The sequence below is a fragment of the Erinaceus europaeus genome, chromosome 17, assembly GCF_950295315.1.
Source record: "Erinaceus europaeus chromosome 17, mEriEur2.1, whole genome shotgun sequence".
Taxonomy (NCBI): domain Eukaryota; kingdom Metazoa; phylum Chordata; class Mammalia; order Eulipotyphla; family Erinaceidae; genus Erinaceus; species Erinaceus europaeus.
Window position 1 is genome coordinate 8,434,224 of NC_080178.1, and position 17,898 is coordinate 8,452,121.

A 17,898-nucleotide genomic window follows, 5' to 3' on the forward strand; every position below is an offset into this window, starting at 1 on the left:
GCGCATGCATTACCATGAGCAAAGGACCTGGGTTTGAGTTCCCACCCCCCACATGCAGGCAGGATACCTCACAAATGGTGAAACAGGTCTGCAGGTATCTTTCTTTCCCCTCCTTTTCTTCCTCCCCCTCCACTCTCAATTTCTATCTGTCCTATCAAATAAATTAGAAAAAAAATAGTGTGTAGGGGGGAGGGATGGCCACCTGGAGTGGCAGATTCATAGTGCTGGCACTGAGCCCCAGCAATAGCCCTGGTAGCAAAAATAAATAAATAAATAAATAAAATTAGAAATAGAACCTTCATATTCACAGTATATCGAAAAGAAACTAAATCATCATCTAGAAATTATTTCTGCATTATGGGAACCAGCTAAGTATCCACTGAAAGGTAAGTGGACAGAGAAAAGAAGAGAAAAGTTTAGAACACACACACACACACACACACACACACACACACACTGAGCATTTGGTCATGAAAAGAAGAAAATTCTGATATTTGCAGCAGCATGGATGAACCTGGAAGATACCATGCTAAGTGAAATGAGTAGACTAAGAAAAACACCATGTGTGGTATCCCTTTTTTTTTTTTTAAATTTTTTATTTAAGAAAGGATTAATGAACAAAACCATAAGGTAGGAGGGGTACAACTCCACACAATTCCCACCACCCAATCTCCATAGCCCATCCCCTCCCATGATAGCTTTCCCATTCTCTATCCCTCTGGGAGCATGGACCCAGGGTCATTGAGGGTTGCAGAAGGTAGAAGGTCTGGCTTCTGTAATTGCTTCCCCACTGAACATGGGCGTTGACTGGTCGGTCCATACTCCCAGTCTGCCTCTCTCTTTCCCTAGTAGGGTGTGTCTCTGGGGAAGCTGAGCTCCAGGACACATTGGTGGGGTGTGTGGTATCTCTTGTCTATATGAACTAAACAAAAAGAATTTTGAACTCATAGAAAAAGAACAGAGCATCAGTTGTCAGGGGCTGGGATGTGGAAGACACAAGAGAGGTTGGCAGAACGGGATAGACTTTGACTGTTAGTGAAATAATTCCTGAGAAATATTATAAGTGAATAATTCCTTTTTTTTTTTTTAATTTTTTATTTAAGAAAGGATTAGTGAACAAAAGCATAAGGTAGAAGGGGTACAACTCCACACAATTCTCAACACCCAATCCCCATAACCCACCCACTCCCATGGTAGCTTTCCCATTCTCTATCCCTCTGGGAGCATAAGTGAATAATTCCTTAGCAAGGCAACTACAGTTGACAATATTGTATTTGTTCATGAGGTTTTCTAAAAGAATAGGTCTTGTGTATTCTCATAAGAAAAGAAAAAAACAAGTATTTGCAGTAATAGACATAATAACATAATAACTAACTTGGTAATAGAAATTAATAGAAATTATATATATATATATATTCAGGGCATCTTATATTTTGTAACTACTGTGCTATCTCCCTAACCCCACAATTTAAGTTCTGAATTATTTGTATTGCTTTTATTATTTATTTATTAGATAAAGACAGAGGGAAATTTAGAGAGATGGGGCAGATAGAGAGGGAAAGAGACAGAGAGACACATGCAGCCCTGCTTCATCACTTGTGAAGCTTTCCCCCTGCAAGTGGAGACCAGGGTCTTGAACCTGAGTCCTTGTGCACTATAATGTGTGCTCTCAACCAGGCATCACTGCCTGGCTCCAAATTCTGAATCATTACTTAGAGAGAGAGAGAGAGAGAGAGCGAGAGAGAGAAAGAGAAAGAGAGAGAGAGAGAGAGAGAGAGAGAGGACCAGAGCCTCATTTTGGCACAAACCAAGCCATAGATTGAACTCAGAACCTTGCACCTGTGTTTTACCTATTGAGCCACCTCCCTGGCCAGGAAACAACATTTTGTTGCAACTATAAAGAACCTTGATTATGACAAGGCAAGAGCATTCATGTGCAGGGTTGATGCTGCCTGATCTATTTATTTAATTTTATTTTAGTGGGCTGGGACTTCCACTCCTGGAGAACTTTTTTCTTTTTTCTGATATAAGATGGGGGGGGGGAATTTGTCTGTCAGAGAGAGAGAGAGAGAAAGGTGGAATTTGTCTGTCAGACCTCAACAAAGTTTGAGTGGAGAAGTCAAGGGTCATGGAAAGAGAGAGGAAAAAAGAAAAATCTTACTACCTAGAGCATAATAGCCCCTCTGGGCAACTTAAGCCAATTGTCAGCCATCCACATGTAAGTTCCAGGAAAAGTATTCATGTTGTTGGCAACTGAATAAAAGGTAAAGCAGATGTAGGGAACTGGACCCACCCACTTCCTGTGGATCCACCGCCAGGAGCCATGTCAAGTCGGCCAGAACCAAAGGGAAGTCACAAGTGATTTTTGAGCAGAGACAGTGCCGGGAATAGAGGTTTTGTTGACTTCTTCCTCTCCACCCCCCACCCCAGAACACAGACAGCAAGTCCTGCTGAGGTTGCAGTTTACAATTTATTCTCTTTGTCCATCCATCTGCTTCTCTGATCACAGGACCAGCTCAGCCAACCCTGCCCATTGTACAATGTTGGCTTCACAGAGGCACACAATGCCACTGGTTCCAGTCACATGGCAGGGGGATGTGATGGAGATTCTGGCTCATTTTCTGTATGATTTTGTTGCCTCTGTCTGTGTGGTTGTACACAGGGAAACCAAGTTTGTCCAGAGTCTGGATAAAGGCATAAAGGTTGTAGGAGACGAGACCCTGGCCTCGGTACTGAGGCACAGTTGCTCCCATCCGTATCTCGCCTGTCTGGTCCATCAAGGACCAGGTCACTGGGGTCCCCTCAGGACCCAGCAGGCAGAAGGTTGGAAAGGCCTGGATACAGCGCTCGATGAATCTCTGGCTCCTCTGGTTGCCGCCAAAATGCCAGAATTGATTCACCAAGGCGGCATGCGTCACATCCAGAGTTGAGAGTTTAAACATCTCTTCATTACTGTGGAGAACAGGGAAATGAAGAGCCCTTGCCGTCACACAGAACACACAACATTCTGTTTTCCTTAAAACTACGTTGTCAACTCAATGCAAAGAATAAGCAATGGATAGGTCTTACAGTCAGATTGTCTTGATTCACAGATTGTCTAGCTCTGTGATCTTGAGCTGAAAACACAATAGGTCTTTGCCTCCATTTCTTCTTTTTAAAATGTTATAATACCAGCCTCCCTGCCTAAAGACAGATACAAATTTTAAGAGAATGGGGCCAGGCTGTGGCACACCTCATTAAAGTGCACACATTATAGTGTGTGAAGACCCAGGTTCAAGTCCCCAGTCCCTACCTGCAGGGAGAAAAGCTTCATGAGTGGTGAAGCAGGACTGCAAATGTCACTGTGTCTCTTTCTTCTTTTTTTAAATATTTATTTATTTATTGCCTATCATTGCCCTTGTTTTATTGTTATAGTGTTCTTGATATTTTTGTTGTTGGATCAGACAGAGAGAAATGGAGAGAGAAGGGGAAGACAGAGAGGAGGAGAAAAAGATAGACATCTGCAGTCCTGCATCACCACCTGTGAAGTGACCCTCATGCAGGTGGTAAGATGGGGGCTTGAACCAGGGTCCTTACGCCAGTCCTTGTGCTTTGCACCATGTATGCTTAACCTGCTAAGCTATCGCCCGACTCCCCACTCTGTCTCTTTCTTTCTCTACCTCCTCCTCTCAGTTTCTCTCTGTTTCTATTCAATGATAAATAAATAAATAAAAGATATAAAACTTTTTAAGAGAACAGTGATATGCCTTAAGCCACAGAAGATTATAATAATGACACAAAAATGAGACTGCCAGCTTGCACTTTTCCAGTTCAAAACACTATCCTAAGTGTTCAGGTCTGCTCCGTGTTAGACTGGAAGTCAATAGGGGAACATGCCTGAATTGTCTTTGTTGGAAAACTTGTGCTCAGGGATGTGAGTTCATTAAATGTGTACTTACTAAGTGTCTGTTACATGTTTTTGTTCCAACTATTGAGTCCCCTCTCATTGTAGAGTTTGACATAGTATAGAGGAAGGTCAGATCACAAACAGCTTGATAAATCAGTTAACTTTTAAGGAATCATAAATGCAATAAAAAAGCCAAAAATTGGGTTTCATGATAGAGCCTTATAGGAGCTGGGGGTAAGAGGGCACTTGGAGAATTATGTAAGACACTTGAGAGAGTAACTGGCAAGAAAAGGGCAAATAGATTAAGTCCAGAGGGGAGGCTATTCTAGGAAAAGAGCAAATACAGTGGCCTAAAGGCATGTGTGAGTGTGTGAGATCAAGTTACAGCGGGTACAGGCAGAACTATTGAGGGAAGTAAGCAGGAGGAAGTTCAAGAGGTGGTTGGTACCAGATACTCATAGGACTATCAAGGTTCATTAAGAAATTTGAATTTATTCAAGGTGAGCTGAAAAGCATGGGTGTTTGTAATCTGTGGATTGATAGGACCCATGTTCCCCATACAAAAGGCAACTCCAAGGCCAGGTGGTGGTGCACCTGGTTGAGTGCACATATCAAGTGCAAGGACTTGGGTTTGAATCCCTGCAGAGGATCTGCTTCATGAGCGGTGAAACAGGTCTGCAGGTGTCTATCTTTCTCTCCCTATATTTCTCACTTCTCAATTTTTCTCTGTCTAATAAAAAAGTCAGAGAAGAAAGGGGGCGGAGCCAAGATGGGGACTCAGAGACAAAGTATGGCCTGAGCTCTGCGAGGAGATTGCTTCAAAACTAGGAAGTTCAGGTGAAGGTACGAATCCTGGTCACCAGGTTCCAGATGCTACCATGATGCCAAATGGACTTCCCTGGACAGATGACCCACCAATGTGTCCTGGAGCATCCCTACCCCAGAGTTCTGTCCCACTAGGGAAAGTGAGAGACAGACTGGGAGTATGGATCGACCTGCCAATGCCCATGTTCAGCGGGGAAGCAATTACAGAAGCCAGACCTCCCACCTTCTGCAACCCATAATGACCCTGGATCCATACTCCCAACGAGGTTAAAGAATAGGAAAGCTATCAGGGGGAGGGGGGTGGGATACGGAGCTCTGGTGGTGGGAGTTATCCTATGGTCTTGTCAGTATTTCCATGTTCTAAATAAATAAATTAAAAAAAAATTAGAAAGTAAAAAGATGGCCAACAGGAGCACCGAGCCCTAGCAATAACCCTGGTGACAATTAAAAAAAAAAACAGCAATTCTCTAACAACATCACACTGCAGGGAGAGGGAAAGCAAGCATGAATTTCCAGAGAAAAGTCAAGAACTTTTTTTTTTTTTTTTTTTTTAGGAGTAAAGAGAGATGACTACTTCAGAGTATCTTATTACAAACTCACATGGCTTTGGGTCTGCCAGATTTGAGAGGTAAGTTTTTCACCTGTGCTAGGGAAGGGAGCAATCTCCTTGCTGATGTAGGCATCATGTAGAGAATGGCATTTGTTTGCTTCACCTTCACCAGCTTATTCGTTACAACATTCTGTATCACCTCATCCAGTGTAGTCTGCGAACCTGAACCCGGGCAAAGTAAAGAGAGAAGTAATTTGATTGTGTACATGTGGCCTTAAGCTTCCCAATGGAACTCTGCACAATTTTGAAAAAAAAAAAATTGGTTGATCTTGCTTCTGGTATTGCTCATAATTACCCCGTGACCATAGCCACAGGGTTTCCTGAGCACAAGAAAGCTACCAGGCTGTATTATAAATGTCAACTAACTACAACATTATGAAATCAAAGGAGAAACGATCTTCAAAAAGAGAGTGGTCTACTTGCCATGTGCACATATTATTGGTCAGTTATCACCTTTATTATTATTTTTTACATTGTCAATTTTTTTATTAACTTAAACATTTTAAATTATCTTTGTTTATTTACTGGATAGAGACAGCCAGAAATCAAGAGGAAGGGGGAGGTAGAGAGGGAAAAAAATAGAGAGATACCTGTAACACTGCTTCACCACTCATAAAGCTTTTCCCCTGCAGGTATGGCCCAAGGGACTTGTACCCAGTTTCTCATGCTCAACCAGGTGTGCTACCACCCAGCCCCTAATTTACTAATTTTATCAACTATTTAATTGATTTATTTTGGATAGACACAGAGAAAAATTGAGATGGAAGGAGGATATAATAAAGGAGAAAGAGGGAGTTGGGCAGTAGCACAGCAGGGTAAGCACAGGTGGCGCAAAGCAAAAGGACCGGTGTAAGGATCCTGGTTCGAGCCCCTGGGTCCCCACCTGCAGGGGAGTCGCTTCACAGGAGGTGAAGCAGGTCTGCAGGTGTCTGTCTTTCTCTCCCCCTCTCTGTCTTCCCCTCCTCTCTTGATTTCTCTCTGTCCTATCAAACAACAATGAAATCAGTAGTAACAACAATAATGACTACAACAATAAAGCAACAAGGGTAACAAAAGGGAATAAATAAATACTAAAAAATATTAAAATTTTTTAAAATTAAAAAATGTATGTATTTATTTATTTTCCCTTTTGTTGCCCTTGTTGTAGTTATTATTGTTGTTGTTATTGACATTGTTGTTAGGTAGGACAGAGAGAAATGGAGAGAGGAGGGGAAGGCAGAGAGGGGGAGAGAAAGATAGACACCTGCAGACCTGCTTCACTGCCTGTGAAGCGACTCCCTTGTAGGTAAAAAAAAAAAAAAATTAAAGAAATGAAATAAGGGGGAGAGAGAGAGAGAGAGAGAGAGAGAGAGAGAGAGAGGCCGAGACCTGAAACACTGCTTTTGCCACTCATGAAGCTCCTCTCCTGTAGGTGGGGACCGGGGTCTTGAACCTGTGTCCTTGTGCACTGTAATGTGTGCACTCAAGCAGGTGCACTACCACACATCCCCCTCATTTGATATTTATACTGACCTGTACATTGGCACTTACTTCCTTTTTATATTCAAGTAAATTGAATAATAGGTAAGTTACATCACTTGCCCAAGATCCCAAAGCAAGTAACAGATAGTTCAAGGAAGCTTTCTGGGGTGTTTGACTCCAGAAGTCATGACTATAACCATGGCAATTGCTCTTATGACCTGGGAAATGTTTTATAGCACGAGAGCTATTATTCTTATTCCATGAAAAGAAGAGTTGAGGAGCTATGTTTTCACATAGGCATTAAGAATATGTTTGCAATATTCTACAAATCCTTAGTTGATAAGAGATGGCATTATAGTTATTTATATTAGTTGTCCCATAGTTGGCGATGTTTGGATTCTGCTGTATTGAAGGCTTTGTGACGGATGATATAGGGAGTGGACATGAAACTCAGTGTTTGGTGGAAGGAAGTAAATACAGGGAAAGGGAAACAGTTCACAACTAAAAGAAACGCTGAAGGTATAGACATGACTACCCAGTACACATTTCAAATCTCTTACTTTGGATCTGTAAGTGCTGTTTCCAATTGATAACACCTGCTGTGTCGAGAATTTCTTGACAGTTCTTGGGATCCTTGGAATAGATTTGATAGGTGTTGGTGTAATGATCAGAGTCATCTGTCATCTCCTGTTTGATTGGATAATGTAGCATAAATCAGTTTGATTATACCCAGTGACTGGAATAGTATTTTATTACACAGCACTATTTCACAGACTTAAATAGTGACAGTTTTATTGATTTACTACCATGATTCCTGAGCCTTTTATATCATGAGACCAAGTCAAGGATTTAATCCACTATTCATTTTTTTTTCTTTAAGGGAAGTCTACAGAGCTAGATATTTTTGTATTGCATTACAAGTTCAAAGAAGTCATACATATATCTGTTTAGGAAATATTCTACAATTTGCTGGTGCTTAGAAAGTAAGAAATTATTGTGTAATTATGAAAGGTAAGTTTCTATTGCAAGAAAAAAAAAACCTTACATTCCTCTGTCTTAAAACAAACAGATTATGCGTATGACAGCACTGAAATTGACCTAGGCAACCCTCTCTTAGAATTTTAATTTATGCATGATTCAGCCATAAAAGGCTGTAACATGATATGATGTCTTTGAAATGCAGGGCACATGCACTGTTATTTAAAAGAAAAAAAAAAACAGATTTTTGTTCCAACAAAATAGATACAGAAAATTTATTCGAAAAGAGTCTCTCAAAGTTAACAAGGAAGTTATGGGATTACTTGAGATGAAGGAGGAGTCAAGGAGTAAAGGAAGAATTGTTGGAAAGGGCCATACAGAAAGGTACTCATGGGCCTGGGACATGGCCCAGGGCAGGTGGCTCAGGGTGTGAGCATATGTCAAACCTGTCTGGGAAACTGAGTTCACTTAAGAAAAAGAAGTGCACTCTTCACTAGGTATTAAGACCACTGGCAATCTGTATTTTCTAAGGCCAAAGTAACAAAAACAAAAAACAATATTTCATTTTCACTCTTGTTAGTTATATACCTTCATTATGTTTAAATTTTATGTCTAAATGTTTATATTTAACTGATACTAGATGGTTATATATTGTTGCATGCATTAGTCTGTATTGTATATTTTTCCATTGTCATTTATTTTCTTTATTAAGATGTATATTTTAGATTGATTGATTTATTAATGAGAGTAGGGAGAGAGAAAAGATAGAGAGACAGAGATAACCCAAGCATCATTCTGCCCATGTAATGCTGGGGATCAAATTCAAGACCTTATGCTTGTGTGTCCAGCTCTTTATCCATTGCACCACCTCCAAGGCTGCTCTCACATTATATATCTGAAATGTTGGTTTAAGTGATTTAATGCTTTTTTAAAATGAGACTTCTCTGTCTCTCTATCTCTCTCTATGTGTGATCCCCAGATCTTGCACATATGAGTCCATATTCACAGGTTAACCCTTTATCTCTTTTTTTTTTAAGATAGGGAGAGATGGAAAGACAGAGAGAGAGAGAAAGAGAAATAATCACAGGACCACTTCACCACCCATGGAGGTTTCCCTGATACAAATAACATGATATTCTCCTGTGGCACTGGGGCTTGAACCCAGAGCCTTGTACATGGCCAGTGAAAGCTCTGTTGGGTGAGTCATCCCCCCACGTCTTTACCAGTCTACTAATGAAAATGTATCCTGGAATTCAGGCATTGTAATTTGTGGATTTTTTTTCTTCATATTTGCCCTTACTTATTCTCAGTACTATCTTCTCTGCTTATACTGCACCTGCTATTCTTATCAGCCTGTCAAAAGGCCACCAGTTCTTACAATCCAGTCTTAGTGAAGTGTGTACCAGGAAGGTCCTCTGATCCTCTCCCTGCATGTCCTGACATCCATAGTTTTAGTCATCATTTGTCCAGTGCTACTTGTGTACTTTGTCTATTTTTTAAATTTATTATCTTTATTTATTGGATAGAGTCAGCCAGAAATCAACAGGGAGGGGGGAAACAGAGATGGAGAGAGACAGAGAGACACCTGCAGCCCTGCTTCACCACTCATAAAGCTTTCCCTCTGCAGGTGGGGACCGGGGGCTCAAACCTGGGTCCTTGGGCATTGTAATACATGTGCTCAACCAGGTGTGCCACTACCCAGCCCCACTTTTTCTGTTCTTATAAGGTTTTGCACACTTTCATATCCTACTGTAATTCATTTATCCTTTTTAAACTTTACTTAATTTGATAGGACAGAGAGAAGCTGAGAGGGAAGATGGAGGTAGAAAGACAGAGAGGGGGAGTCGGGAGGTAGCACAGTGGGTTAAGCACAGATGGCACAAAGCGCGAGGTTCTGCATAAGGATCCCGGTTTGAGCCCTGGCTCCTCACCTGCAGGGGAGTCGCTTCACAAGCGGTGAAGCAGGTCTGCAGGTGTCTACCTTTCTCTCCTCCTCTCTGTCTTCCCCTGCTCTCTCCATTTCTCTCTGTCCTATCCAACAACGACATCAATAACAACAACAATAATAACTACAATAATAAAACAACAAGGGCAACAAAAAGGGGATAAATAAATAAACATTAAAAAAGAAAGAGAGGAGATGGAGAGATATCTGCAGATCTGCTTCACAGTTTGTGAATTTCCTCCATGCAAGTAGGGATTGGGAGCTTGAACCCAGATCCTTATGCATAGTAATATGTGCACTTAACCAGGTGTGTCACTGCCCAGCCTTCTGTAATTTATTTGTTTATTCATGTGTTCCATCAAACCCTTGAATTCCTTTAGAGGAGAGATAGGTAATTTATATTCCTGTCTCCTGCGTTCACCACATCGACAGGCTCATGGAAGACACCTAGGAAATATGGACAGTCAGATACATTCACCTGACACCTTACCTGCTCCTGAGGGCAAATCAACACTGTGTTAAAATCAGGCCACCTATCCACCAGGGCCTTCAGATTGAATGGGTTTCTCTGGTTCATGTGGAAGACAGTCCCATACACCTACAGCATCAGAGAACGCAGAAGCAAGGTGAGCTTATTACGAAGAGATGCTGAAGTGCCTTGTGAGTGATCAGGACAAGGTTTAATCCTATGACATCAAAGCCAGAAACTGAGGTAGAATGTAGTTCATGGTTCTATATTCTAATCCCCTGGTCATATATACTACTGAAAAGAAAAAAAATCCCTCTCTATATTAAAGATTATTGATCCATTTCTGAAATAAAATTTCTGTCTGACTTACATTAACCATAATTATTTAGCTCATTATTATTATTATTATTATTATTATTAGTTCCAAGGAAGAATCACTATGCTTAACCTTTCATCAAGCATTTTGTTGTTTAGGAAGGGTCAATTAAAACTTAAGTGTGCTCATTTCAGAATCTCATTAGAAAAGGGCATGTCTGAGAAAAATACTGGTATGACATAGCATTACATAGTATTATTACATTACATAGTACTATTACATTACATAGTATTATTACACAGTATTACATTACAAAAATTACATATTTTTTGCTTCATCAACATCATGGTATCATCTGGAACCTGGTGGCTGAAGAAGAGTTAAGATATAATGCAGAACAAATTGTTGACTGGTCGATCATTATTAAATCAATGAAAATGGATAGATAAATACATAAAATAAACAAAACTAAACAACAACAACAACAAAAGACTTTTGCTCCATACTCTCAGAGAAGGATAAACCATAGGGCAATTTGTAATGGAAGGAATGGGACATGGAAGTTTGGTGGTGGGAACTGTATGGAATTACACCCTTGTTACAATTTTATCCTTTATAATCTGTAAATAAATATTAAATCACTAATAAAAAAATAGAACATTATCAATTTGTTCTGCTTTATATCTTTTTCAGCCACCACGTTCCAGATGCTACCATGATGCCAACCAGACTTCCCTGGGCAGACGACCCCCCCATGTGTCCTGGAGCCTTGCCTCCCCAGAGCCCTGGCCCACTAGGGAAAGAGAGAGACAGGCTGGGAGTATGGATTGACCTGCCAACGCCCATTTTCAGCAGGAAAGCAATTAAAGAAACCAGACTTTGCACCTTCTGCACCTCATAATGATCCTTCCTGGGTCCATACTCCCAGAGGGATAAAGAATAGGAAAGCCATCAAGGGAGGGGATGGGATATGAAGTCCTGGTGTGGGAATTGTGTGGAAATGTATCCCTTTTATCCTATAGTTTTGTCAGTATTTCCATTTTATAAATAAAAATTGAAAAAGGGAAAAAAGTAAAACATTCAAAAAGAAGGGGGTGGGGGTCGTAGGTTAGGGGGTGAGAGTATGCTGCAGACACCCATCCTGGGGTCCTGGGAAATCGAGACCACGTGTGTATCACCCTCTAAGTAAAATGGGAGTGTAAGGGGGGAAGAAATAAAACTAAGCTTCTGTTTCCTCTTTAGCTCCATGATGGTTATGTATTAGCCTTGCAGAAAAAGGATTTGAATAAATGAGTTACAAAGTAACTGGGTTCCTGGCACGGTATGGATGCTTTGAGAATTTCTCCTTCTCCTTTTCCATCTCACATAGTGTTTTCACCTTTAAGGACTCAGGGAGGCACTTCCTCAAGGATTTCTCAAGAATCTGCAGTACTTGCTGGTTTTGTAAATGGAACATCTTCACAAGTACCTTTGCCTAGAAGGACAGTTACAACAGCAAGGGTTGAGAAGAGTTAGATGATGTACAAAGATGCAGACACCATAGGCAATCTGAAATCCCTGCCATTTTTTAAGTGTCTAATTCAGTAAAATGCCCCATAACCTATAAGGAAGATTAAAACTGGCAGAAGGCATAGCTGTCTCTAAAAAGTTTTAAAAGCTCTGATTACATATTTTAATTAGTTAATTTTTCCCCACTGGGGTTATCACTTGGGCTTGGTGCCTACATGACTTCACCATTCCTGGTGCTTATTTTTCTTGATAGAAAGAAAGAGAGAGACCAGAGTCACCTGCTGCACTGTTGCAACACTTGATACATTCCTCTGTTGGGTAGGGACCGAGGACTTGAACCTTGGTCTTCATACATGGCCACATGTGCACCCTGACAGGTGAGCTAATGCCCAGCCCTTAGTTTTATTCTTTAAATAATCCTTTTACTTGTTACTGAGAGATAGAGAGAAAGAGATATCAGATCGCCATTAGTTCTACCATCTGGTACCATTTATAGTTGAATCTGTGGCTTCTGAGGCCCCAGGTGAACATGCTCTGTGCTCCAACAAGTAGAGCTATTTCACTGGTCTTATTTTTTACTTTTTATGAGCGAGAGAGAGAGGGAGAGAGAGAGAGAAAGAGAAAGAGAGAGAGAGAGAGAGAGAGAGAGGAGAAGAATAAGTAGAGAGAAAGTGTGTGTGTGTGTGTGTGTGTGTGTGTGAGAGAGAGAGAGAGAGAGAGAGAGAGAGAGAGAGAGAGAGCTCAGTTCTGTAATATGCAGGTGCAGAGGGGATGAACCGGAGGTCTCCGGGACTTCAGACTTAATAAGTCTTGTGATCTATCTCCCAAACCTGGAATGTTAGGCTTTTCTCCATGCAGGATCCTGAACTTTGACTCACTCTCAGCCTGGCCAACGTTAGGATGCAGAGAAACCCTTCCTGAACCTTGCTTACTCCTCTGTAAAATAACAGTGCCTCTCTTCCTGTCCTTCTAAATATCTGTGGACCTGCTCAGAGAGTTCTGTCTGCTGAATTAACTGCCCTCCCTATCACGTAACCCTTTCCCTACCCTACAGTCATCCTGAAAAATAAAGTCTCTCTTTACCTAAGTCTGAAGCTATCATCTATTTACAAATACCTTGGTACTATTCACTGTAGGTTAAGAGATTTAAAAAAAAAAAAAAAAACTAGCCTGGAGTTTAACTAACCTGAGTATTGAATTTTTTATCCATTCATTTATTCAACCACTCAGTAAATATGGTGAGACTACTGCAATGGGTTTCAAAAGTACTATAAGTGACAGAAAACAGCAAGGTGTAGAAAGGAATTTGTTGATTCCAGTGACTATGTAGTATATTTATGTAGTATAATTTGTAATTAGTATTTATGTAGTATAATTTGTCAATGTACTATGCAATCATTACCTTTTTAAGACTACATATTTTACATATTTTAAGACTTTACATATTTTATTAGGATTCATGTCCTGCCACTTTCTATCTTTTTTATAATTGTCTGAAGACTCTCCTACACATAGCAACACATGTATTGTAACTTTCATGTTAATCAACTTAGAGTTGTAAATAGATTATATATATGTAGATACATATAGTCTTTATAGAGGCACTGAATTGTGTCTAGCATGCCCCTACAAGCTAATATTTCTTTACAATGTGTGTTATTTACTAGATTACTCATTTATCATAAAATAAATACAGAGCTTAGGAGCAACTATATGACAAAGATGCATAGTGATGGGTTCAAGGGAAGTATGCTGAGCTCCCACAGCCGCTAAGAGCACCCCACTCTCCCTGTCTACCAACCTGGAAATCTTTCAAACTCTCTCTTAAAATCTTACCATGGTGGAGTCGGGCAGTAGCACAGCGGGTTAAGCACACCTGGTGCAAAGTGCAAGGACGGGCATAAGGATCATGGTTTGAGCCCCTGGCTCCCCACCTGCAGGGGGGTTGCTTCACAAGCAGTGAAGCAGGTCTGCAGGTGTCTTTCTCTCCCCCTCTCTGTCTTCCCTTCTTCTCTCCATTTCTTTCTGTCCTATCCAACAACGCCATCAATAACAACTACAACAATAATAAAAAACAACAAAAGGGAAAATAAATATAAAAATATTTTTTAAAATTTTACTATGGGGAGTCAGGAAGTAGCGCAGCAGGTTAAGTGCACGTGGCACAAAGCGCAAGGTCCAGTGTAAGGATCCTGGTTCGAGCCCCCAGCTCCTCACCTGCAGGGGATTCGCTTCACAGCCTCACCTGCAGGGGATTCGCTTCACAAGCGATGAAGCAGGTCTGCAGGTGTCTTATCTTCCTCTCCCCCCTCTGTCTTCCCCTCCTCTCTTGATTTCTCTCTGTCCTATCCAACAACGATGACAACAATATTAACTACAACAACAATAAAATAACAAGGGCAACAAAAGGGAATGAATAAGTAAATAAATAAACAAATAAATCTTACCATGTTGCTGTTTTCTGTCACTCATGAACCAAGCTCCCAAATCTCTCCACATTTATTTAATTATCAGATAAGAATAAAACTCTGGCTTTACCCAATTACAAATTTCTTATATCAAAAGTACTATATACTATAGGTGCATAGTATAGATTTCTCAATGGAAGATTTTCTTTTTCCTCCAACATAATTAATAAATGTGAATCAAGCATACTTCCCCAGTTTTAGCATTGAAGAAGCAAACAGAGACTAAAGGGTCCCAGAGCGATGATACACCTTTGTTCTCACCCCAAAAAACTCTCTTCTTATTCAGTCTCCTCAGAAATCTCCAGGAAAAGGCAAAAGGCAGCTGACTATTCCAGAAGATAAAACACTCTTTGGAATGTACTTTGATCTGTTTACACAAAACTGCTGAGTTAAGGTTTTTTTGTTTTTTTTTTTTAACCATGAGGTTTTCATCTCTTTAGACTGACTTTCAGATTGAAAAAGGCACATGGATAAAGGGAAGACATCATAGAGCTAAAGTTTCTTCTAGTGAAGTAGGGGCAAGACTCACATCTGGGTTAGTCGAGGGTGCCAGAAGAACCCAGGCATGGAGTTACTCAGCTTTGTGGCAGAAGTGTGTCCTTCCCTGAAGATTCCACATTCAGCGAGCTGGCTCTTTCCCCGAGAAGACTGATGTGGTTTTGGGTTTTTTTTTTAATTTTTTAAAATTTATTTTAAAAAGGAGACATTAACAAAACCACAGGATAGGAGGGGTACAACTCCACATAATTCCCACCACCAGATCTCCATATCCCCTCTCCTCCCCTGAGAGCTTTCCTATTCTCTATCCCTCTGGGAGTATGGACCCAAGGTCATTGTGGGTTGCAGAAGGTAGAAGGTCTGGCTTCTTTAATTGCTTCCCTGCTGAACATGGGCACCAACCGGTCGACCCATACTCCCAGTCTGCCTCTCTTTCCCCAGTAGGGTGGGTCTCTGGGGAAGCAGAGTCATGGGTCATCTGCCCAGGGAAGTCTGGTCGGCATCCTGCTGGCATCTGGAACCTGGTGGCTGAAAAGAGAGTTAACATACAAAGCCAAACAAATTGTTGAACAATCATGGACCTAAAGGCTGGAATAGTGCAGATGAAGGTTTTAGTTTTAAATGTCTTTTGTTTACTCAACAACTCTAAGCTTTGAAGCCAGTTTGAATTCAATAAGCAATCTATTTACTCATGATTAAGTGAAGAACTCTGACTCTATAGGCTGACCTGAACAATAGCTGTTTTCTTTATTATTATTATTATTATATTCTTTTCCAGAGCACTGCTCAGCTCTGGCTTATGGTGATACTAGGGATTGAACCTGTGGACCCTTGGTGCCTCAGGCATAAAAGACTTTTTGCATAACCATTATACTGTCTCCCCAGCCCCAGTAGTTCTTTTCTTGCTTCTATGTAGGAGGTAATTGTGAAGGGAGAAAGGAGGAAAGAGATGTCTCTTAGAAAGATCTACCTATGTCCTGCTCCTTAGCCAACTGGTTTAAGAATAAAACAACAACAACAAAAACAACAAATCAATTTAGTCTTCTGGGAAGAGTCTCAGAGTCAGCTCCCCGGCTCCAGAATATTTTTACATTGAAAATATAATAACCCTCAACCTAGAAGTTCATTAAAAAATAGCCTTTAAGAATGGAGGCATAATATAATTGTAATTTTCTTTCTTCCTTCCTTTCTTTCTTTCTCCTTTCTTCTCTTTTTCTTTTTTCTTTCCTTCCTTTCTTTTCCTTCCTTCCTTCTTCCCTTCCTTCCTTCCTTCCTTTCTTTCCTTCTTTCTTTTTATTCTTTTTTTCAAAAGAACAGATTGAAATTGAGAGGGGTGGGGATGATAGGGAGAAAGAGAGACACCAGCAGCACCATTTCATCTGCAGGTGGAGTCTGAGGGTTTGTATCCAGTACTTGTGCACAGTCACCTGTTGTATTACTTAAATTTTCATGACGATTGTTATTTTAATTGCTATTCTCACTTGGGGTTTCTTGCATTTTGTTTCCCTTTCCTATTATCCCAGGAGTGCAGGGGAGAAGCCAGGACTTAACTCCACACTGCAGTGAGATGAACAGCCTGACCGTGTGGCCCAATCTGCAGCTCAAACAACCACTATCTACTTAAAGCTTTAGATGGACTATATCTGTATGCTTGTATTCATAAAGCCTAGTCAGATGAGCCCTTGGTACATTTATTTGTGATCTTGACTTGAGTCGAGATCACAAATAAATAACGAGACAAGATCACAAAGAAAAAGTCAAGTCTCCCACTCTACTAGTGACCCACTCACTGCTGAATACAGTCTTGTCTACTTGACCAGGGAACCCAAGAAGAACACACAGGAACCTATCCAAAGTCTACTATTCTTCCAGGGGCCAATCTATATTCCTATATTGGGGAATCAGCTTCTCTATGGTTTTTTTTTTAGACTTATATAAATAAAGAAAACAATTTTGGCCTTGCTCAGTCTAGTTCAAGCTGATCGTAGTCACTTGAACTTAATAGTCCCGACAGAACAGTCAATAATGTTGCCTAGCTAACCATCTGTATATTTTCAGCAACAGCATGCACTTTGAAATCTGGTCATCTCCTTTTCATAATGATTAGCTAGAGTCCAGAGGTCAAACACAGAGCAAAGTAATTGTCTTACTTCACTTACCATGTGTTTCCTTAAGTAATAAGGTTTGAGGCATTTTTTGAAAAATGTTTTTGTTGGAATTATAGACAGCAAGAGCAGAAATACCTGTGTTGACTTTGTATGTTTGGTTACAACATTTAATAAACCCAGCCAGTGAGCCTTCCAACATCTAGCAGGTATTGGGGGTGAGTGCCTTCAGGACTTGTTCAATGGTCTCTAGGCTAATTCTACCTGCTGACTAAATTGAAGTTCATTGATTAAAGGAGTATACATTCAACTAATTTCCTAGGAGGAGGAGATCTTCCAAAGGAGGAAGACAGGAAGACTTGGACTCAGAATCATATGGTGGATCACAGTTAACAAGAGAATATTGAGGGACTGGGTGGTGACACACTGGGTTAAGTGCAAGTAGTTTGAAATGCATGGACTCATGCAAGGATCCAGGTTCTAGCCCCCGGCTTCCCACTTCCAGGGAGGGTCACTTCACAAGCAGTGAAGTAACTCTGCAGGTGTCTATCCTTTCCTCCCCTCTCTATCTCCCCACCTCTCTCAATTTCTCTCTTTCCTATCCAACAATAAGAGCAACAACAAAATGGACAGGGGGGAGATGGCTGCCAGGAGCAGTGGATTTGTAGTGCAGGCATTGAACCCCAGAGATAATCCTGGAGGCAAAAAAGGTGGGGGAGAAGAAGGTAAAAAAAAGAATATGGTTCATAATCAGCATGAAGGCAGTTACTCCAGACTACACAGGAAAGTAAGGCACCTTTAGTCATATAAATTATATGGCTAGTAAAC

General features: G+C 40.7%; 1 protein-coding gene across 2 annotated transcripts; it reads right to left on the reverse strand.

Annotated features, from left to right (window-relative positions):
• Positions 1-2,451: 2,451 nt before the first annotated feature.
• On the reverse strand, positions 2,452-13,969 carry LOC103110316 (glycine N-phenylacetyltransferase-like). 2 transcript variants are annotated; one of them, XM_060176243.1, is made up of 7 exons: positions 13,836-13,969; positions 12,278-12,431; positions 11,869-11,964; positions 10,196-10,303; positions 7,343-7,469; positions 5,312-5,483; positions 2,452-2,952 (listed from the first exon to the last, which is right to left on the reverse strand). In XM_060176243.1, exons 3-7 carry the CDS (start codon positions 11,944-11,946, stop codon positions 2,550-2,552), a joined length of 888 nt encoding a protein of 295 aa, XP_060032226.1. In that variant the 5' UTR covers positions 11,947-11,964; positions 12,278-12,431; positions 13,836-13,969; the 3' UTR covers positions 2,452-2,549. The 2 variants fall into 2 exon arrangements, with proteins under 2 accessions (XP_060032226.1, XP_016042128.1); XM_016186642.2 differs by lacking the exon at positions 12,278-12,431.
• Between the last annotated feature and the right edge of the window lie 3,929 nt (positions 13,970-17,898).